The sequence below is a fragment of the Phodopus roborovskii genome, unplaced genomic scaffold (assembly GCF_943737965.1).
Source record: "Phodopus roborovskii unplaced genomic scaffold, PHOROB, whole genome shotgun sequence".
Classification (NCBI taxonomy): Eukaryota; Metazoa; Chordata; class Mammalia; order Rodentia; family Cricetidae; genus Phodopus; species Phodopus roborovskii.
Window position 1 is genome coordinate 6181254 of NW_026126567.1, and position 23307 is coordinate 6204560.

Sequence of the window (23307 nt, forward strand, 5' to 3'; positions counted from 1 at the left end):
CTATTAATCTGTGTATCTCCATGTGGTCTTGGCTGACCAGTGATGCCCAGGGCCCTTTCTCTCACAGCATCTCTCTGGCGACTCACTCACTACACTCCTCTTCCCAGAATCCTCCTGCCTGGTTACATCCTGCCTATCCATAGACCAAAACAGCTTTATTAATAAAAAAAATAAGAAAAACATATTTTCACAGCATACAGAAGGATATTTCCCTTCAAGATGGGTTCAGGGTAAGGTATAAGATCAGTCCACATCTTTGGACTTTCTGGTCCCTGCTACATCCATGCCCTCATCTGTATCCTGCCAATGGGATTACCAAACCCATTAATGGCCAACAACAAATGCTGAACAGGTACCTCTTGACAGCTTAAATTTCTTTGCGCTTATCAGCAGTCAGTAAGCCTTTTAAAATACAAACATAACACACAAATCAAGAAGCGTGCACTGTATCGGTTTACTGTAATTGGAAAGTTTTTTTTTTTTTTTAACCTTTTACAAATTGCGTTTTTCAAGCAAATGCAGAAACTATATTTACATTTGCAATTACGGCATACACAAATTCACTTGCTAAGTTGTAACATGTTAACTGTATCTGGACATCCGGGTATGAAGGGTCGGGTCAATCTTACTCGACACCAGGCATGCATTGTAGAAAGGACTCCTGTAGGTTTTACAGTGAAAAGGTGGTGAGCATGGTCAGTGGGGAAGTGGGCAGACACAGTGGGTGGTATGTTTAGGAAATAAAACTGTAGGAAGTTGAGTGACTATAGAGCTATGATTTAAAAGGCTGTAATTTAATGGTAACAACTAATCTATATGGAGCCTGTTTTTAAAAAAAAAATGTGTCTTAAGTTCTTAAAACAATAATTAAAAAAAAAGTCAGTCCAGGAGATCTTATTTAACCTTCAAGCTCCACAGGTTTTTGCTTTGTTTATTTGTGGGGTTTTTTTTTTTAATTTTGTTTTGTTGTTGCTGTTTTGGATTTTCTTGCGTGGGGTAGTATTATGTGTCTTACAGACACAGGACAGACGCTAAGACCGTTTCAGGTCACATCTTTATTAAATGTAGCCCGTGAAGGGACTCTAGCACAACTGCTCTGGCAGGCCTTGCCTTTCTCCCTGATTCCACCGCCTTGCTAAAAACTATCACATCACATTCCTAAAGTTAGCCACCAAGGTCTATTCCTTATCTGGCCACTTCTTTCTCCTGAAACTGACTACCAAGGTCCAGCTAATGAAGCATTGAAGGGCAGCAATCAGAACCCCCTTTGGGTTCACCTAATTAACATTCCGTTTAAATTATATACCTCATCCTCACGCGGGCTTCCCCCTTTACCTCTATGAACTGTCACTGGCCTCTGTGTCCTTTCTACCCAGAGGCTGTCCTTTGTCCCTCTGGGACAAAACCCCCTGCCCTCCCCCCCAGTCCCTTTCCCTGTCTCCTACCTCCTAGCACGTTCTAACACAGATCTCACCTTCTCTTAAAAATGACACCTGCAAGGTCATTAGCGGCTGTTTTTTCTGCGTGAGTTAGGAAGCAGCCGCTTTAACTTTTCTTCCCCAATTAATAATCTCTCTGTGAAAGCAGGTGTTTGGGTGTGGCTTGTGCTCAATCCGGGGGAACCCCGCTGTGTGGGAGTTCCCTTCCGAGGGGTTCAAATGCAGCCTTCCTGGCTCTGCACCAGTCAAGACCCGACCAGGAAGGGAGGAAGAGCTCCCTGGGAATGTTTGATCTGAGCGGGGATCGAGGATCAGGATTAGGTCAGGATCAGTGGCGCCCCACCTCCCCTTCTTTCTGCTTCTCTTTGGGGGTCAGGAAACTCGGCGCCGCCTGACCTCCTGCGGCCACCATAGAAGCCCCGTTGCCATGGCTTCGGGATTGCGTCCAGGCGCAGAGGCGGAGGCGCTGCTGTGAGGGCAGAAGGGAATCCTGCGGGTCCCTGGATTTCCCTGACCAGTGATCCAGAAAAGCGCCATGGGCCTGAGTAAGCGACTTCCACCCCAGCCCCTGGCACCCCCTCCCCACTTCCCGCCGGCGGGACCAGCCTTCGGTGCCTAGGCTGCACCAGGCCCTCTGAGTTCTGCCCAGGAGCCCCCAGGTCCTCTCGGGGTCGCTTAGGACCCTTGAAGCCCCACCATGACCTCTCATAGTCACCTAGTTCCCGCTAAATCCTCCCAGGTTCCTTCGAGTCCCTTAGGTGGCATCAAGTTCGAGTCCCCTTGGGTGCTCGCCTTGCGCTCCACCTCCACCAGCAGCGCCATAGAGAGGGGGTTCAGGAAGACCTTGTGGGCTAGACTGTGAAGTCCTGGGTCATGCCATCTGTGTGCCGCCTCCTCGCTAGGGAAGACATGGCTCTGCCTAAAGCAGGAGGGCACCCACCAGTTCCAGAGCCGCGGTTTGACGCACGCCCTTCCCCAGGATCACCCTAAGAGCTCTATAGCTTTGCTCTGGGACCCGACCCTTGAGCTTCAGCTTCCTCACTCCCACAACTAAGTTTTATTAGATAGACTTAGTAAGTGTTTATTTGAAAACGATCTCAAGTGTCTGCAAGATGATGGGTGAGCGGGTATTTTTAGATTAGATTGCGGCATTCCTGTTATCAAGACTTTCTTGATGCTGACAAATGACATTTGCATACAGCTCCATTTAACATGACAGTCATAACACTTGTGTATATGGTGTGTGTGTGTGTGTGTGTGTGTGTGTGTGTGCATGCATGAGAGAGAAAGATGGAGGGAGAGAGAGAGAGAGCACATGTGTGTGCACGTGGAGTCAGGAGGTTGGCATCTCCTGTCTTCTCCAGTTGATTTAACCTTATTATTATTATTTTTTTTTAATGTGGGGAATCTCTCACTGGAAACAGAGCTCCCATATTCAGCAAAACTGGTTGGTTGATGAGCTAGAGGGATCTGCCTGTCTCTGCCTCCCCAGTGTCAGGACGATAGATAACCCACAATGGTTACTGGTGATCAGGACTCATGGCCTTATGCCTTACCCGCTTCGTCATCGCCTCATCCTCCGTAATTAGTATGTTTAATCAAGAGTCTGGACTTGGGGCTGGGATATAGTTTAGTAGTAGAGCATTAGGAAGCCTCATGGAGAAAAGAGAAGGAGGAAAGATGTTGAGAGGGAGGGAGAAAGGAAGGCTAGATAGAATGGAGAGAGAGGGAGAGAGGAAGAAAGGGAGGGAGAGAGAGGGAGGGGGAGAGAGAGAGAGGAAGGGAGAGAGAGAGGGACAGAGATGGAGGGAGAGAGAGGGAATATGTGAATAGGATGGTGGGGTTTCTTTCTGCTTTGTAAATCTCCAGGATGTCACCTTTCCTAATGTTCAGTTGAGAAGCTGCCGGGCTCTCTTCTGGCACCTAACTGAAAGAGTGTGAACTTAAGTAAAACCCAGACAGTGAGGTGCATGACAAACCCTCCCACAGGTGTTTGCCTGTGCCAGGCCAGGTCCAGATACTTTCCATGCATTTTTTTCTTCTGTCTCAGCAATGTTCCAAGACAGGGAACAGTGACCAGTTCATCCACTTTTAGGGGAGGTGGCTGAGGTAGAGCTGAGAACCACCCTGACAGACAGCCAGTCCCACGAACCAAGGCAGAGTGGAGAGATGCGGAGATTTGAGAGTTTCTAGTGCATGTTCTCTTCCTCTGTGCTGAGGTGATCTTAGAAGAGGTATTCTGTAGGTGGAGGTTTCTGTCCTCCCTGGTCCCAAATAAACACAGAGGCTTCTGTTCATTACAAACTGTTTGGCCGATGGCTTATGCTTCGTACTAGTGAGTTCTCTCCTAATTATTAACCCATTTCTATTTATCTATGCGTTTCCACATGGCCTTATGTTAAGAGAGAATGCCAGGGTGTCCTACCTTCCCAGTAGCTACTGGCATCTCTCTGCTGGCTCCTCTCTGACTTCCTCTTCCAGCATTTGCCTAGTCTGGTAGCCTTGTCTGTACTTCCTGCCTGGCCACGTCCTGCCTGTCCATTGACTGAGACAGCTTTACTCATCAGTAAAAGAAGCATATATTCACAGCATACAGAAGGGCAGCCTCCATCAGTGTTCTCACTTGAGGAATTGCCTCTATTTGGTTGATCTACAGGCAATTCTGTGGGGGTATTTTCTCCATTAATGTCTGATATGACAATGGCTAGCCCGCTGTGGACAGGACCACCTGTACTCGGGTAGTCCTGAGTTGTGTGAGAAAGCCAACTGAGCAACCCATGGAAAGCAAGTTAGTAAGCATTGTTCCTCCATGTCTTCTGTTTCAGCTCCTACCTTTGGGTTCCTGCGTCAAGCTCCTGGTCTGACTTCCCTCAGTGGCAGAGCATGATCTGGGGGATGTAAGATGAAATAAACACTTTAGGTTACATTTTGTGTTTATCACAGCAACAGGAAGCAAATTTAGGACACCCATGCTCTCCCTTGATTAGCTTTGTGCTTGACAGCATTCCTTCAGTTCCCTTGAAGACTTCATTGGAGACAGCATTTTTTTTTCCCTAAGTGGTTGGTAGGGTTTATCTGTGGGAACATCTGTGCCTAATTTCTCTTTGCTAGAAGACTTGTTACTCCATATCTAGCTACTTGAGATGAGCCACAGCTCTTTAATCTGCCCTTGTCTTTCTTGAGAGAGCTTGACAGTTTTCATCTCGTCAAACAATTTGCCCATTTAACATACAGTCTTGAATTTAATATCATAGTGATATTTACAATATCCTCCATACCCTTTAAGGTTTATTATGTCATTTTCTGAATTCACTAGCTTTGATACTTACTGATTTCCACCCTTGATTTCTATATCATTTGGTTTCTGTCAGAATCTGTGTTACTTACTTTGTTCTACTTTGAATTTGATTTGCCCTCTTCCCCAAATCTTATACTGGAAGCTGATGTCTCTGCTCTGTATCTTTCTTCCCATGAACATTCAGTGCTATAAATTTCCCTCCCAGAGATGCCCTAGCTGTGTCTCCAATGAGGCCATTCTACTCAAGATACAAATTAACCTTCTTTGTTTTGTTGTTTATTGATGTCATATTTTAAAAGTAATACTTTCATATATTATGTCTGTAGTTTCATTGGTGGAGTCTGGGAGTATGAATTCTAACCTAGGACTCCATCAATCCTGGAAGCTGGAGTCTGTCACTCTTTTATGAGTTAGCCACACCAATCACCTTTAAAGGTATCACTGGATTAGGGACCAATATGTGTCCTGATGGCCCATAAGTATGTAAGAAAAAGAAGCATGTGTTATCTTAGAGATGCTATCTTCTAAATAGAAAAATATTTAGATACTATGACAGGTAAACTACATATTTGTAATCTCGTGTTTCCATTAAATATCTTTTATTTCATGTATATAATATACATGTGTGCCCATATGTGTATTTGCAAGGTTTTTCAAGATGTTTGAAAAATCTGTGAAATCTGCTCTGAACATATTGGTTGATATTAGTGTAATCCGGCAAGAAAGGTAGAGCTGTTTTCAAAACATCATATAAGACCTGAAGGAATGATCTGGGTGTGATGGTAGAATCCCAGCCCCTACTTGAGAGGCTGAAGCAGGAGGATTGCCTTGAGTTGAGCTGCATAATGAGCTCCAGTCTAGGCTGCAACATGAGACTCCAAGTCAGCAAATAGCAAATCCTGAAAGATAAGTGCAAAATCATTGGCTTTGGAATTTTGTTAAATTTTACTGAGTACCTGGAAAATCTTGCAGAAGTAAACATATTGGGACATGCTCTCATAACTCAGAAACTTTATTCTATTGCACATGGTTCTGTGGTGTGTGTGTGTGTGTGTGTGTGTGTGTGTACATGTTTGTATGTATTCATGCATGTGTGCATGTGTGTGTGTACATGTATGTATGTATGAGTACAGGTGTGTGTGGGGTGTACATGATTGTATTTGTGAGTGCATGTGTGTACTGTTCGTATGTTTGAATGCAGGTGTGTGTCTGTGTACAGGTGTACATGTTTGTATGTGTAAGTGCAGGTGTGTGTTTGTATACATGTGTTCATGTTTGTGTGTGTGTATGAGTGCTGGTATGTGTGTATATGTGTTCATGTTTGTATGTGTAAGTGCTAGTATGTGTGTGTGTACATGATTATGTGTGTGAGTTCAGGTGTGTGTACATGTGTATGTATGTGTATATGAGTGCAGGTGTGTGTGTATATGTTTGTATGTGTAAGTGCTGGTGTGTGTGTACATGTGTACATGTTTATGTGTGTGAGTTCAGGTGTGTGTACATGTGTATGTATGTTTGTATATATGAGTGCAGGTGTGTGTGTATATGTTTGTATGTGTAAGTGCTGGTGTGTGTGTACATGTGTACATGTCTGTGTGAGTGCAGGTGTGTGTGTATATGTTTGTATGTGTGAGTGTAGGTGTGTGTGTACATGTGTACATGTTTATGTGTGTGAGTGTATGCATGTGTACATGTTTGTATGTGTGAGTATAGGTGTGTGTATGTCATATCATGTTGCTCCGATGTCTTCCACTTTGTTGAAGCCAGGGCATCTTTGTTGTTTGTCAGGCCAGCTGGCCTGTGAGTTTCCAGGGCTTCCCTTGTGTCCATGCCCATCTTGCTGTAGGAACAGATTACAGACATGTACTATTTCGTGTGAGTTCTAGGGATTCTAACGCAGGTCCTCATGCTTCCATAACATGCATTTTACCCACTAAGCTTCCCTCTCAGGCTGCACAAGGTCATCGTGCAGATACACGTTACAGAATTAATAGGCCCGGGTGACTCATCAATGTTAGCACAGCCCTTGATTCCTCAGAGCCGCGCTTCAATGAGATGGGCATGTCAGAGCTCCTAGTACCCTTCTCTGGTCTCTCATTCCTGCAGCCGAGAGGTACTGGCTAGCCCCTGCTTTCAACAGGACATTTTCCTGTTCTGTCTGAGTTTTCTATTTCGTTACTTGTGGTTTTCTGAATGAGAAAGCGAAAGCAGGTTTTCACGTGCTATGTTCCCTGTACCATTCGATAAGTTGCAGCACCATTGCATTGCAACTGTTGTGTGATGAGCTTCTAATGCTACTGAGGAACTTTTAGACTCTAGAATGAGCTCACGTAAGCCCAGTATCGTATTATTTGGTGTAGGACTTTCTGAAGGTGGGCAGTATTGCACGGAATTAGAGAATGCATGGGTAATACTAGGCGCTGTGTAAAATCACAAAATTCCTTCCTATTTAAAAGTGCAAAACACTGTCATCTCCATGTGCCATGTGGATACTCTTGACATCTCTTTTCAGGGGCTGGATCTAGATTTTACACTGATGCATGCCACTGGCGTTATGTAACGATTTCCCACGTGCCATAACATAGTGTGCCATGTAGCAGTTGGCCTTTTATAAACCTATTCAGAGTTTTGACTGGCTTCCTTCTTGTACTTGGAACCACAGCTGCTCAAAGTTTGTGAGTTCAACAACTTACCATGTCCGGAGATCAACAGTTTACAGTTTCCCCCTCCCATCCATCCATTCCAGCTCTTATATTCTATCTGTCCCCTTCTTCCATGACATTTCCCGAGTCCTGAATGGCCCTCCCAGTAGATGGCCCCAGAGCCGCGCCCATGTGGCTGGCACTTATTTGATACAAGGGGTTTCTTAATGACAAACTAAAAGGGTGTGAAGTTTTGAGGGAGAATTGGAGGTGGTGGCGGTGGTGGATGGATATGATCAAAATATATTATAAAATATATGAAATTTTCAGTGACTACATTAAAAAAGTTAGTTTTTAAAATAGTTCAAAAAAAGAAAAGGGCCACTAGGAAATTTCATATAATCACAGTTCTATCTGTTCAACCCTTCAAATAGTTGTAATACTGTACAGTAGTTGCTACTCAGAAACATAGGTGTTCTGAATGTAGCTGTGGGGCCCCTCCTCTCTGTGAGATTAGTTATCCACACTAAAGAGCTTCCATCACCCTGACCACTTACCCTGATAGTGATTCTTACCATTTCACTCTTAAGAAATAAGGATAAACATCACTTTCTTCCTAATGTCTAGCCACAATGCTGAAGGGGAAAATTTGACAATTACATGCTGACAGTCTATTTTGCTTACATAATAGCACTTTCTTATGTTGTGGGAGACGCAGCAAGAGCAAGAAATTTTTTTTTTTTTTTTTTTTTTTTTTTTTTTGGTATCAGTAGGAACTTTTCACCCATGCTCTAAGTCTTCAGGGCTGGAAAAAGTGTCAAGTCTTTGAGATACCAAAGCTGGAGGAGGCTGCCACGCCTTTAGCAGCAGCTGGATTATCTTGCTGGGCCATGGATCAGGAGATATATAAGATGCAGCATGGGTTCCCATGAGCACATCTGACTTGTCCATGAGTGGCAGCTCTGAGTGTTCAAACTAGTTAGGTTATGTATTTATGTGTATATTAAATGAAGCCTCCACCACATTCGGGGCACAGGATAAAGAATGGCCCATCAAGCTATAAACCAAACTGCTTAATAAAGTACATATACCTCCTTTGAGAAGTATATTTTCATACAACCCCAAAGGATGCACTTAGTATTGTGGGTCTTTGCTGGAGCATGGAGGCTCAGGGCGGCCTGCCCTCTGGCTTGCTTCCCACTCCTCTTCCTTTCCTGTCTGCATTTCCTGTTCCTCCTCCACCCCACACTCACTACATCCATGTCATCCATGTATCTGGCAAACAGATGCTCCTTGGAAGCAATGGCTGTTGGGGTTGCAAACCCTGTGACTTAGTTTAGTTTAGAAAGGATCCTGGGAAGCGACTAATGAGGAGCTTAGGAGCAGGTTTGGGACTTCTTGGGTAAGGAACCTCATTGTCCCCTCCCTAGGCGTGGTTCAAAAGCAGGGCATAATTTCTGGGTGGGGACGCCCTCCAACAACCCATCCTTTCATGTGGATTTGGTAGTCTAAGTCACAGATACACCATCAGGCATTTGAGAGTCTAGTCAGTGGTGGCGAGTAATTCTCACATCTCATTAAAATAGCTCTGATAATATTGGTCATGCCTGTCATCCCATAAATTGCATGTTTGCTAAGGGAATGTTTGTATATTACAGATAGTGATGATTTTAATTTATACAACTGACTTGTTATAGTCTCAACTCGGCTGCCACTGCTTATGCATTGTCCATTGATTCAAGTTATTGAACAAACGTGGTGGGTGACTGAGGGTGTAATTTCATGGATCACATGCCTTGTGGCAGATGCCCAGGTTTGATCCCTACCACAAAATACAAAACAACAACAACAACAATAAACAAAACACAAAACACACAGAAACAAGCAAAATAGCCCAACTTGATGTACGTGTGTGTGTGTGTGTGTGTGTGTGTGTATGTGTGTGTGTGTGTGTGTCCAGCAGGAGGATAAGTTTAATATCATCCCATTTTAATGTTTGGTTACTTAGAAGATTTTCTTTTTGGTGCTGTTGCTTTTATTTTCTGGTTCTTTTTTCTTAAATAGCGTGTGCAAGCTGGCTTATAAATGAGCAGTGACATTCCAGACATAGCAGAAGGATCCAGCCAGCCAGAGCTGGTCAGGCTGCCCCCTAAGGCTCCTTTGGGATCTTTGGCCCATCTTGACCAGGACTGAGTTTGCAGCCGTCTCTGCCTGGCAGCTGAGGCGGCTCTTAGAGCAGCAGGAACAGTCATTGAGTGTAGTGTGGTAACCTCTCAATCTCCTTCCCCATGCCATTCTAAGGAAGTGTCGTCTCAAGCCGCCTCATCTGCTCCCTCCCATTGGAAGGAGCAGAGAGTTCTGCACACCGCAGATGAGCTGTGGAGTTCAGGCCTGTCTTTAGCTTTCACAACCAAGACCTGAACTGGTTATGGGAACTCTGTGCTTCCGTTCCTCTCCTGATGAGGGTAAACCATGTGTCTACACATCACTACTTTAAATAACTCAAAGCATGTAGACTAGTGCCTGGTACATTATAGATGACAGCAAATATGTTTTCATTTACATATACTAATGAGAAATGTAAGGTGGGATCGAATTTTTTTAAAAAAAAAATTACTAACCTTGGAAATGCAGAATGTCTCCATGATTGCTGCCTGTTTGCTACCAGCTCACCTTATAAATATGATTCATGAGTTTGCTCCTCGATTCCACAGTGGACCATTGTTTCCATTCTCTTGGTGCTATTATTATTACGTTCCCCTCATTCGGCGGTCGGTGCTACACTTCATTTTTAGTGAGAGATGGGAACTCCCTCTCAGTTTTGTTCTTCCCATAAACCCTTCCTCCCTTCCTTCCTCCCTTCCTTCCTTCCTTCTTTCCTCCCTCCCTCCCTCCCTTCCTTCCTCCTTCCTCCCTTCCTTCCTTCCTTCCTTCCTCTCTCTCTCTCTCTCCCTTCCTCTTTCTCTCCTTTATTCCTTTTATATAGAGCCAGTTTATACATCTGCAATGCAAGATCCATAATGTGGGTTGTTCTTTGCTTTCTCTGAATCTCTAGATGATCAATTATTTGTTAAATGATGAGCAGCCTTCCTTATCGGATGGTAGAAATTTGCTCTGTCCTCTCCTTTGTCAGTAGGATTGTGACTCAGTTCCTCTGTCTCAAGTCCAATAGTGGATCTCACCAGTTTGGTCTGGTTTCACCAGGAGAGCTTATATTCATATTCTTACAGCTGTCGACTGTCAATTCCTCCTCCACCAATGCAGCAAAAGTTACATAGCTCTTACACATACAAGTATAAGCTAGACTTCAGGTTCTATTGCATCTCCTCTCTTTGTCTTATACCACGGCTTGGCACAGGCTCCATGAAGTGGGTAGCAAGCAGCATTTGTCTGACCTCACTGTGTGAAAGTTGCTTGGGCCCAAAGAATCAACACTTAGCTGCAAAGAAACTCCAGCCTGTCAATAATACAATAACCCGACGCTGAACAATGGAAATGGGAACATAATGTGCTGCAACATCTCTTCCAGTCACTGAAGATCTTATTAGACGGAATGCTGAGCACAACGACTGTGTAATTTTTTCCCTGGAGGAACTTTCCTTGCATCAGCAAGAAATAGAAAAACTAGAACATCTCGACAAATGGTGCCGGGACTTAAAAATCCTCTATCTTCAAAACAACCTCATTGGAAAAATTGGTAAGTCTCGCTCATTTGTTTCATGACTTTTTGGGTTGGGGAGCTTTGGAAAATAACTGAACAAGAAGGTCACAGGGAAAGAGACACAGCCACCTCTCAACAGCTGCTTGCAGAATATTCCCCAGGCCTTTCCTGTGTAGCTGGCCGTGGTGACCAGAGGAATGCTGTCATGAAACTGGAAACAGAGTTAAGTGTGCACATGTTCTCCTACCGGCTTTCACAGGAGATGGACATGAATCACACATTTGCCATGGCTGTATATCTCTCTGTAAAACCGGGCACTGACATGTTGAGGCAATAACTACAAGGCAGAGCGACACACACACACACACACACACACACACACACACACACACACACACACACACACACACACAGGGAACGCCCCAGAGTCCATTCCCAGTGACACACCTCCTCCAACAAGGCCACACCCCCTTCCCCTCCCATCCTTCTCAAACATTTCCACCAACTGAGGATCAACTATTCAAACACATGAGCCATTCTTAGTGAAACCACGAAACTGATGAACCTCTTTGCAGAACTGCAGCACAGACTAGTGGGGAGATGGATTTACTAGCACTGCCCTCAAAGTAAACCTCTCGGCTACAGGCCAAGCAGAGCACCCATAAGTTCCCCCCATCAAGCAATCTTGTGCCTTATGGCAGGAAGGACCTGGGTCCTATGTTCTCTGATAGGGGCATCCTAGAAGGAAGGGAGGAAGAAAGGAAGAGAGGGAGGGAGGTAAGAAGGGAAGGAGGGAGAGAAGGAAGGAGGGAGGGAGGGAGGGAGGATGGAGAGACTTAGCCTGCCCAGTTTCTTCTCCCAATTTACCCCTTGGACAAATTGGTATTTCCCTGGCCCCTGAATCCCTCCTTGCCCTAACAATGAATTAAGTGGCAGATACAAAGATGGTCTAGAGAGCCGTTTAATGGGGTTCTGCCACACAGGGGACCCACTTCTTGTTGGAGCAGCTCTGCCTTCGTGGTAAAAGCACACATGGGCTGTGGCATCGGGTCGTCTTGTCTTCGAACCCTTCCTCCGTCACTCAATTGTGAGCCGGGTGAAGAGAAATCAGCTAAGCTGACCGAGACTGAGTTGGGGTATTCATAAGACAGTGTTGAAGCACCTCAGAGTAAGGGGTGCAGGACGGCATGGGGTGCTGTAGGGCTTAATGCACTATCAGTGAAATAAGAGTTTAGCGGGTGAAAGCTGCCGCGCTACTAACATCACTGCTTAGCCCGGGCTGTCTCGGGCAGCCGAGCGAAGCCAGAGGCTGAAGAGAGCAGTGAATAGAATTGGAGGAATTGATGGAGTGAGTTGAGAGAGCCAGTGCTACTGCTGGAGAATGGGGGATAGCATGGAGTTAACCCTTGAGGGATGTGCATGTGCAGTGGTTCTCAACAGGGCGGACAGTTTTGGTTATGACAGGTGTGTGTGTGTGTGTGTGTGTGTGTGTGTGTGTGTGTGTGTGTGTGTGCTGGAGGTGTGTAAGCTACTGGCCCTACTCAGAGGATGTCAGGGACATGACTGCACAGGACAAAGAATTATCCAGCTCAAAATGTGAACGTTACTGAGGCTGAGAAACCCTAGCAGCATGGGTGCCTCTGACTCTGGGTAATTGAAGGTTGGCTCTGGGACTATAAAAAGCTCAGATTTGCATCATTTTGCAAGATTTAGTAAAACTATGTATTTCTTCAGATAAATATTCTTGGCGTCCTTTGCCATACCAGGAACTGGAAACTCTGGTGGTTAGAAAAAAATCCACCAGCTTTTATTCGGGGGCTCTTTGAAGAACGCCGCTAATTGTATGGACCTCAAAGAGATCCTGAAATTTTCATTTCCACAGCTGGGTCCGACACAATCACTAATTAGTAGCATAGTATTTCAGGCCTTTTCAGAGCTGTGAGAAAGCTTAATTTTTTTTGCTTCCGAAGTATTCTTAAATTAAACACTTTTAAATTGTAATAATGGGATTTTTCAATGCTGCTCCACCCATGGCCTTTACGCATGTATTTAGCAAGTACAAGTTCTTCTCTCGGATCCACACATGCTGTCCTGCCATTGAGGTGGGAAGTTTGCAAAGCAACTGCCTTTCCTAGAGCTCCCTGGCTCTCTGGCTGGGACAGATGGACTGTGGGAGGAAGGCTCTGCTCAGCCATGAAGCAAGTGTGAGCCAAGGACCATCTGGGGTTCCACCAAATACAGAGCCTATAGGGCTAGCCGCCGGTGATTCACTCTCCTAGCAGCTCCCCTGTGGGCCTTGTAAAGATGGGGGAAGGTTAGGGTTTCTCACAAGCTTCTTTCAAGGGTGAAGAGATTTGGTTACCCAGAAGTCTGTGGGCATGTCTGTGGCAGTTGGTAACAACAGCTCCCACAGTGGTTTGGGCCAGAGCTCTCAACCCCCCCTTCAGGCTACTGGAGAGGGCCTATGTAATTTTAACTTACAGTCTTGTCTTTCTCCTGGCCAGTTTGATTCCCCGTCTTTTGGGGTGCTAACCAAGGAATCTCTTCCTGTATGATTCTTGTGTGGATTTCCAATGGGCGACTCCAACATCTGAGGGTCACACAAATAACAAGGGCAGGAAGAAGAGCTTTTTGCAAAGCGGGCATCCCACGGTGGGATGGCAGTTTTAACAGGAATGACCCAGCATTTCAGTCTGGGTTGTAGACGGGCACTCTGCCTTCCCCGATTCTTGGCACACAGAAACCTCCAAACATGCTGACGACTGAATGCTCAGACGCGGCTAGAGACCCTTTTGTAAACATTGGTGCTAGCTGGATAATGTAATTACCGAGAGGAGCTTAATTCATCTTCAGAGTCTGATTTTAAAAATGAGTGGATTTCAGGCCCCGAGGACTAACTAATGTTGCTGTTCTCAGATCTATGAGGTTATATATATATATATATATATATATATATATATATATATATATATAAATATGATTTAAGTTTAGATGAACTTGGAATAGTGTTCGGTGTGATGCTAGGAAGTCATGCTTGCTATTCATAAAATCTCTGAGGCTCTGGAAGAGCAGCATCGCTTATTGCTTAGATGAGGCTGCCCGAAATGTTCATGTCATCACAGGCATGCCATCACAGGCATGTCATCACAGGCATGCCATCACAGGCATGTCATCACAATCATGTCATCACAGGCATGCCATCACAGGCATGTCGTCACAAGCATGTCATCACAAGCCTGTCATCCTTGTTTTTTGGGCTTAAGAAATTATTCTTTTTAAGGGGAAGTGTAATGATTTAGCATACAACTCTGGACTGAAATTCTTTTGTCTTTTGGCTGTATCATTTAATCTTGGACATGTGCATTCATTCCCTCTATATATTGGAATTTTCATTTGAAAACAGGAGATGGAAATAGTTTTTTACTTCTTGTAGTTTTTGTTAGGATCAAATAAGAAAACATATAATCTGTGAGGTGACTCAGAGACTTGCCTCCAACTCTGATGACCTGGGCTCAAACTCCAGAGATGCAACTCAACTCCCACAAGTTAGTTGCCTTTTGATGCCCACACACATCCTATGCCAATACATATGCACAAAATCATACACACAAAATACATAAATGTTATTAAATGGCTTTTAGAATATAATAAAGGTAACACATATGCATATACAAATCAGTTAGCTGTGTCTTACCATTAGCTGTTCTACAGACACTCATTCAACAGCTTCTACTTACTTTGTATGACTGGCCTTCCGGATTTACTTAAAAAGATGATTCCATGTCAGGTTAATTTTGGCTTTAAGTAAAGGAAATCCCATTCCCCGTGGCTCAAAAGTCAGGAAACTTATTATTCTATCGAGATAAAGTGGACTCCAGAAGCAGTGGATGGATTGTTTATCTCTGTTCCCCCATCACAGGGTAGATGTTATTCACAGGGGGTTCCTTCATGGCCAAGCTTCATTACTATATGGAAATTTGTAGTAAAAAGAGACAGGCAGAGCATTAAGTTTTTGCCTGACAGAGTACTTGTGATGTATGTCCTTTCTGACAGCACATGGCTGCCAGGAGATGCTCTGGGCTGGTTGGTTTAACCCTAAGTTCTGTTTCTTTGAAAGCGAGCAGGAGATCCTGAGTATTATGCCCTGGCCAGCTTTCTTAAATATAGGCCAGTGGAGTTGGAGATGGGTAGAGATGTGAGCAAACGTTGGTGTTCTCAAGAAGAGAGGAAAAGGTTGTTGAGGTCTCTGAGGGCCATACAAACAGCAACAGCGGGAAGAAGAGCTCTTTGCCAGCTCTGTTGCACAAGTGTGCTGCCAGTTTCATGTTAGCTTGACACCAGCTAGAGTCACTTGGGAAGAGGGAGCCTCAGCTGAGGACATTTCCCCAGCAATTGGCCTGTGGGCAAGACTTAGGTGCATGCTCTTCATTGATGATTGACGTGGGAGGGTCTAGCTCACTGTGGGTGGTGGGTGGCGCCACTCCTGGGTTGGCCTAAGATAACAAGCAGCACCAGCCAAGGGGAAGAACTCAGTAAGCTGCGCCCTCCATGGCTGCTTCCTTAGCCCTCGCCTCCAGTTTCATGCCAGTTTTTTCTGCCATGATCTCCTGCACTGTCGGAGTGTTATCTGGAATTGTCACCCTTCCCCAGGGTTGCTTTTGGTCATGGTGACTTTAGCACAGCAATAGAGACGCTGACTGAGATAGTGAAGGTCTGAAAAGCTGCTAGTCACATGTTACCCTATGTCTCTCTGCAATTCTCATGGTAAGTTATGAAATAGTCTTCTCTCTTAAAGGTTAATTAATTGTATTATCTGTATTTCAGAAAACGTCAGCAAACTCAAGAAACTTGAATATTTGAATTTAGCGCTAAACAACATTGAAAGAATTGAAAATTTGGAAGGTAAGAACTTTCCTGTTTTGTTCATGAGGTAAATAAAAACTTGAAAGTAGCTTTACACAGTACTGTAGATACACAAAGTATATTTTAAGACTATATTTTACATAAATCTTGCTCATCCCAGTGCTTATAAAAATTCAAACAATAAAGTGATATGTAAATTCAAAGACAGAAATGTATCTCATCCCTTCCTAGCTTAGTCTCCTTGCTAGAGGCAGTTGTGGTTGACATCTTGGGATATGTGACACGATTCTCTCTTGTTTTGCTTTCTATCATCATGTTGTGCATGCGTGCGTGTATGCATGCGTGCGTGTGTGAGTGTGTGAATGTGTGAGTGTGTGGTGTGTGTGAGTGTGTGTGTGTGAGTGTGTGTGTGTGACCTCGTGTGGTTGTCAGAGAACAACTTGTGGGAATAGGTTCTCTCCTTCCACATTATGGGTTCTGGGGACTCTAACTCAGGTTTGGCAGCAGGTATTGAGCGCTCTCTCTCTCTCTCTCTCTCTCTCTCTCTCTCTCTCTCTCTCTCTCTCTCTCTCTCTCTCTCTCTCCCTCTCTTTCTCCCTCTGATCCTTAGGAGAAGTATTTTGAAAATTAATTTCCTTCTGGAAATTGCCTTGATGTCGTGATGTTCAAGCAAAGGAACTGGAGGTTGTGCAGTCCCATAAATATGTAGGGTTGGGGTTGGCCGAGCCTTTGTCTGCAGATGGACATTTGGGGATTCCTATACTTTGCTAAAATAAGCTGGTGATGGTGTACAACGTTTATTTTTCATTCCAACCACAGATCTCTGTCCCACCCTACTCCTACCCCCTTGCTTCCGCCCACCACACCGCACCTCCCCCTGGTCCACCCCCACTCTACTGCTGCTCAGAGTTGAGGGCTCCCATGAGGAGTCAACATAGTCTGACAAATAGGTTGGGGCCTTCTCCCATGCATTAAAGATGAGCATGGTATCCCACCCTAGGGATACTCAAAGTATTTATTTCTTTAATTGTTGTTTTATTTAAATTAAAAATAATCTTACTTTACATACCAATCAATCCCAGTTTTCCCTCCCTCCCGTCATCCTCCCACTCCCCCACCATCTTCCCATCCCTCCCCCATCCACACATGGGGGATCTTCAAAGTCTGTCACATCATTTGGGGCTGGACCCAGCCCCCCCCACCTATATCTGGGCTGAAAGAGTATCCCTCTATAGAGAATGGGCTCCAGAAAGCCAGTTCATGCACTAGGGATAGATACTGGTTCCATTGCCAGAGGCCCCCCTGCAGGTTCCCCAGCTGTCAGTCTAGAGTCTGTGAGCTCCCACTTGCTCAGGTCAGCTGTCTCTGTGGGTTTCCCCAGCCTGGTCTTGACCCCTTTGCTCATCACTCCTCCCTTTCTGTACCTGGATTCCAGGAGTTCCGCAGGAGTTAGCTGTGGGTGTCTGCTTCTGCTTCCATCAGCCACTGGATGAAGGCTCTATGATGGCATATAAGGTAGTCATCAGTGTCATTATCGGGAAGGGCATTTAAAGTACCCTCTCCACTATTGCTTAGATTCTTAGTTGGGGTTATTCTTGTGTATTCCTGGAAATTTCCCTAGTGCCAGGTTTCTCATTAAATCCATAATGGCTCCCTCTATCAAGATTTATCTTTACTTGTTCTCCTTCTCTGTCCTTCCTTATTCCTAATGTTCTCCTCCCCCCCTCCTCTCCTCTCTCTCCTACCTTCCCGCTCCCTACCACCATGCTCCCAATTTACTCAGGTGATCTTGTCCCTTTCCCCTTCTTCAGGGACCATGTATGACTTTCTTAGGTTCCTCCTTGTTTCCTAGCTTCTCTGGCACTGTGGATTGTAGGCTGGGTATCTTTTGCTCGATGTCTAATATCCACTTATGAGAGAGTACATGCCATGTTTGTCTTTCTATGTCTGTGTTACCTCACTCAGGATGGTTTCTTCTAGTTCCATCCCCTTGCCTTAGAATTTCAAGATTCCATTGTTTTTTCACCTGAGTACTACTTTTGCTTATGTAACACATTTTCTTCATTCATTCTTTGATTGAGGGGAATCTAGGTTGCTTTCAGGTTCTGGCAATTACAAATAATGATTGTATGCCCATAGTTGAACAGATGTCCTTGTAGTATGAGTGTGTATCTTTGGGTATATGCCTAAGAGTGGAATTTCTGGGTCTTGAGGTAGATCAATTCCCATTTTCCTGAGAAATATCCATAGTGATTTAAGTACAAGTTTGCACTCCCACCAGTAATGGAGGAGTGTTCCCTTTTCTCCACATCCTATCCAGCACATACTGTCATTGGTGGTTTTGATTTTAGCTATTCTGATAGGTGTACAACGCTGTCTCAGAGTTGTTTTGATTTGCATTACCCTGATGGCTAAGGATGTTGATCACGTTCTTAAGTGCCCTTTGAGATTCCTCTGTTGAGAATTCTCTATTCAGTTCTGTACCCCATTTTTAAAAATGGATTATATGGTGTTTTTGTGACTAGTTTCTTGAGTTCTTTAGATATTTTGGAGATCAGCCCTCTGTTAGATGTGGGTTTGGTGAAGGTCTTTTCCCATTCTATCTTGTTGACCATGTTCTTTGCCTTACAGAAGCTTCTCAGTTTCAGGAGGCCCCATTTACTAATTGTCGATCTCAGAGTCTGTGCTACTGGTGTTATGTTCAGGAAGCAGTCTCCTGTGCCAGTGTATTCAAGGGTACTTCCGATTTTTCTCTTCTAAGTGGTTCAGTGTGGCCGGATTTACGTTGAGGTCTTTGACCCATTTGGGCTTGAGTTTTGTGCATGGTGATAGGTATGGGTCTATCTCAGTGCTTACCCTTCTCCAGTCCCTCTTTGTGCATGTCCTCCCCCGACCACTGCGTTTTATTTAAACTTGAAATTCCTAGGCTTAAATATGCAGATTTTGAAATATACTGCCAAATTTTTCTTCTGAAGCATTGCATTAACTTCTCTTTGCACCTGGTGGTCCACACGAGTGTCATTTCTGTACATCTTCATGAAAGCCTCCCTCCCACACACTGGGATATACTTGGGAACATGTCAGTGCTCATCACTGTTTGCTTTCAAGTTCTGTATTAGTATTGATCCGGCTATGGTGTTCAGATGTATATGGAATGTTGATATTTCTTCTTAGGTGAATTCTAAAGTGTTTCCTATTGTTTAGTCCTCTTTTTTGATTGGTTTGCCATTTTATATATTCTGGATCTTAAGCCATTGCTACATGATACAGATATTTTCCTTTTATATACTGCTTTTTCATGTATTTCTGCTATGACACTGGTACGCAGAAGTTTTATACTATAATAGACTAAGCTATCAATCTCTACTTTCACAGTTTTTAAATACAGTCTATTTGTGTTGAGTTCTTCTTTTAGTTGCTTAATCTTTCACACATCCTCTATAATCCATCTTGAGTTTACCATGAATCAAAAGATAATCTTCTTAAAATGTATCATGGTTGAAATACTTGGACCATGCTTTAAAATTGAAATATAAATTATATACCATAATATTCATGAGGGTGAATGCACAATTCATCAGTTTTTAGTACACTTCTATGTTCTAGAATATTTCCATCATGGAAAAAGATACCTCTTATCATTTAGCATTTATGGCACATGTGCCCCCAGGGTCAGATCAGTATCACCAACACATGTGTTTTAATGAATGCAACTCTTTTCTGTATTTCTGGCAGCAGCACTGTGGATATATTTCCTACCTCTGAACATTTCTTCAGGACATTGTTGACTTTGACCTCACAAACCCCAAACATAGACATTTGGGTCCTTGCTTCTTTGAGAGGTGGTAGGGGAGGGAATCCTGTGTGGCTCCCATTTACTTTCTGTAACATCTGCTGCTGGTGCTCCCTGCTTGTGCTCCCTGCTGGTGCTCCCTGCTGATCCTCCCTGATGGTGCTCCCTGCTGATCCTCCCCGATGGTGCTCCCTGCTTGTGCTCCCTGCTGGGCCTCCCTGCTGGTGCTCCCTGCTGATCCTCCTTGCTGGTGCTCCCTGCTGATCCCCCCCTGCTGCCGGTGTGGGTCATCTTAGTCAGGTGTGATTCCATCTGGCTTGCTACATTAGCAGTGAATACTTCCCTCAAATTGAATTTCTATCTGCGGATGTGGTGGACTCACCAGAAGGGGTGGCTCTTTGGAAGCAAGATTGGAGTAGCTCTTCCACGGTACCAGGTCCCCGTGGATGTCGTTCTAGGTCAGCGCACCACGTAGCCTACCTAGTGGCTTGTTTGTGGCTGTGCGGTTTACTTCTGTGCCTGCAAAAGCTCCATCCACAACACCAACAGCTCTCAGGCTGGTTCTGACATTTCTATATGAATTTGAGCTACTCTCCAGTGTCTCCATTTCAACCCAAACGAAGCCACTTAATGTTTTTCTGTGTGGTAGACCGTCTGCTGACAAAAATCTCAGTTTTTGTTACTTGTAATAATAATAATAATAATAATAATAATAATAATAATAATAATAATAATAATAATAGTATTTTGAGGGGATTTCCTAGATAAGAGTTCTTAACATTTCTTTTTCTCCTTGATCCTTTTTCTTTGTTCCTCTTTCTCTCTTATTTTCTGTCATCCTTCCTCTCTCCCTCTAACCACCTGCATCTCTTTGCCATGGCCTCTCCCTCTAACCACCTGCATCTCTTTGCCATGGCCTCTCCCTCTAATCACCTGCATCTCTTTGCCATGGCCTCTACTCTGTTAATTGGATTTGGTTATGCCAAGCTGACATCCCGTGCCTCTTAAGCTGCACATCTATTTAAACTAGTTCGTCTTTTTATTCTGCAGCCTGAGACATCTCACCAGATTTAAATCCCAGAATAATTATGCTATGTTAATTCTTTCCCTTTCTGGAATTCATTTTATTTGCAATTAACCCTTTGGCTTGGCCACTTCTCACTAACTTCCGTATTGACTGCTGCTTCCCTGTAGTGCTGTTGTTATGTGACGGGTGGAATATCGTCTAGTGTATGTGTTTATGCAATCAGAATTCTGATTTCAATCCCTTCTGTCCTCCTAATGCCTCCTCCTCATCGCCTGCTGTGTTCTACCCTGTGCTGTTTTCTTTAGGCGGTGACTCGATGTCCCACAGTGTTCACAGAGGATCTGGTGTGGCTGGTGTGGCTGGTGTGGCTGGTGTGGCTGGTGTGGCTGGTGTGGCTGGTGTGGCTGGTGTGGGTTTGCAGTAGTGAGCTCCAGTTTTGCCAGCCAGCCTGTCTTCTGTATGGCAGGGCCCTGTGCCCTGTGAGTGGGTGGAGCATGTTGACTGGCAGCTTTGCTGCAGAGTGAGGGGCGTGGTGCAGAGGCCGGCAGGCTGCTCTGCCACCCCATTCCCATCTGTCAGCAGCTAAACTGGGAGGATTGCACTTAGGACACAGTGGGTTTAGTCTCTTTGCCACCCCATGTAGAATGGGCATTTCAGTAATGTGTCTATGGACATAAATATACCTTGTTCCTTTTTAATCTTTATCCTCCAAACCTAGGAACTGCAATTATCAAAACCCCTAATTGAGTGTGTCAGTGCGGAGATTCAGAACATTGTCAGTGGCTTCCTGTTTTAGAGGCATTTCCTTGTACACAACAACTCTGTCACTGTTAGCTTGTGGTCATGTAGAATGATGACAGCTACTCAGCATGTACGTTTATGGTAATAAACTTTTAATGTAAATGTCAGGAAGTTAATGACAGCTCTCTCTCTCTCTCTCTCTCTGGTTATGTAAGGGCTTGCTTTTGTTGAGAAATTGTTATAGGTCTGGGAACTTCCCTTTTAACAGATGTCCTCATCATTCACCACTAGAGGGCAACAAAGCAGCTATTGTGTTTTGAACTCCGTAAATAGTCTTCAGTGGGCCTCCTGCCTTTCACCAGTCTGGACAGGTGCTCCTGCCTGTGCTGTTCCTCTCAGATCTCTGGACAGGTGCTACCTTCTGTGTTGTGTATCCTAGCTCTAACGGGGAGGAAGTGGGTACAGGGTAGTTTGGGGGCATGCATATCTGGATTAGGGGTATGTAAAGAGGTGATAAAGAGAGAAGACATACTTTTTTTCTGATGTGCATATGCTTTCCGTTTATTCTGAAGCCCTATAAGTGAGAGAAGAGGTAGATGGACAATAAATTCAGTTCATCTGCTACAGTCAATCTCAATTTGGTTTTAAAAGGGAAATGGGGGACTTTATACCTTCCCCCCTTTTTACCTAGATGGCAGAGAAGAGGAGGAGGAGGGGAAAGAGGAAATCAAAGCAAGGAAACCTGTCTTTATTTTTCTTTCCCTTCTTCTTCGTTTGGGATTCACCAGGGTAGAATGAAGTGCCTCCTTCCTGTCTTTCCCCCAGCACCATCTTGCCCTAACCTGGAGGAGGGACTGGAAGAGTCCTAAGTGTTTGAGTTGCCTTCCCACCTGAGGCATCCATCTTGTTGATTTCAGTGACTTGCAGTCTCTGGGGTCAGTAGTTGGCCTGCTTCAGGGTAGAAGGCAAAGGGTGAAGGAGATAATGCTTCCAAGGGTGAAGGAGATAATGCTTCCAAGGGTGAAGGAGATAATGCTTCCTTGGCATGGGAGACTTGGTCAATTTGCCCACGTAGGAACATGCTCATCTATAGCATGGAAAACATGGTTTAATTTTTTATGTTTAGATCAAGTATAAAGAAAGTGAAGATTTATTTTGTATAAGCTATTGTGAATATTGGGAGAATCCTGAGTGTTTCATCCATAAAATTGTAGCAAAACTCCATCACTGTTATCGTCACTATCGTCATCACCATCAGCCTCATCTTCATCACCATCACTATCATCACCATCATTTTCACCATCACTCTCATCATCATCACTATAATCATTATAACCATCATCACCATCATCATCACTATAATCATCATCATCACCATCATTATAACCATCATCACCATCACTATAACCATCATCATCATCATCACTATAATCATCATCATCACCATCATCATCACTGTCACCATCATCACCATCACTATCATCCTATTGAGGATGATTATAGTGATGATTAGGATGAGGATGAGGAGGATGATAGTGATGATGATGATGGTAGTGATGGTGATAGTGGTGATGATGATGTTGGTGATGATGATGATGATAATGGTGGTGGTGGCATATCTGAATTCAAGTTCCAACTCAGGCACTCAGGAGTCGTGAGAACATTGGTAATATTTTGCTTCATGTACTTTAGAGTTTCAATTACCCAATGCAGTGAAGAAACAAATTAAACAAGTCTTCATGTCTTGAGAGTCCACACTACTCCCACAGTTTTATAAGTCAGAATTTCAGGGCACATGGCTGTTGATTCCTTTCTTAACTTCTGTACCAGCTGAAACTCTGAT

General features: G+C 44.2%; 1 protein-coding gene across 1 annotated transcript in view; it reads left to right on the forward strand.

The window, feature by feature from the left end:
• The first annotated feature begins 1953 nt into the window (after window positions 1–1953).
• Window positions 1954–23307, forward strand: part of Dnaaf11 (dynein axonemal assembly factor 11) — an 88093-nt gene continuing 66739 nt past the window's right edge. Inside the window, exons 1-3 of the mRNA XM_051202488.1 lie at window positions 1954–1984; window positions 10909–11076; window positions 15865–15942. Coding sequence (XP_051058445.1) covers window positions 1975–1984; window positions 10909–11076; window positions 15865–15942 — 256 coding nt within the window. The 5' untranslated portion in view covers window positions 1954–1974. The remainder of the gene's footprint in view (window positions 1985–10908; window positions 11077–15864; window positions 15943–23307) is intronic.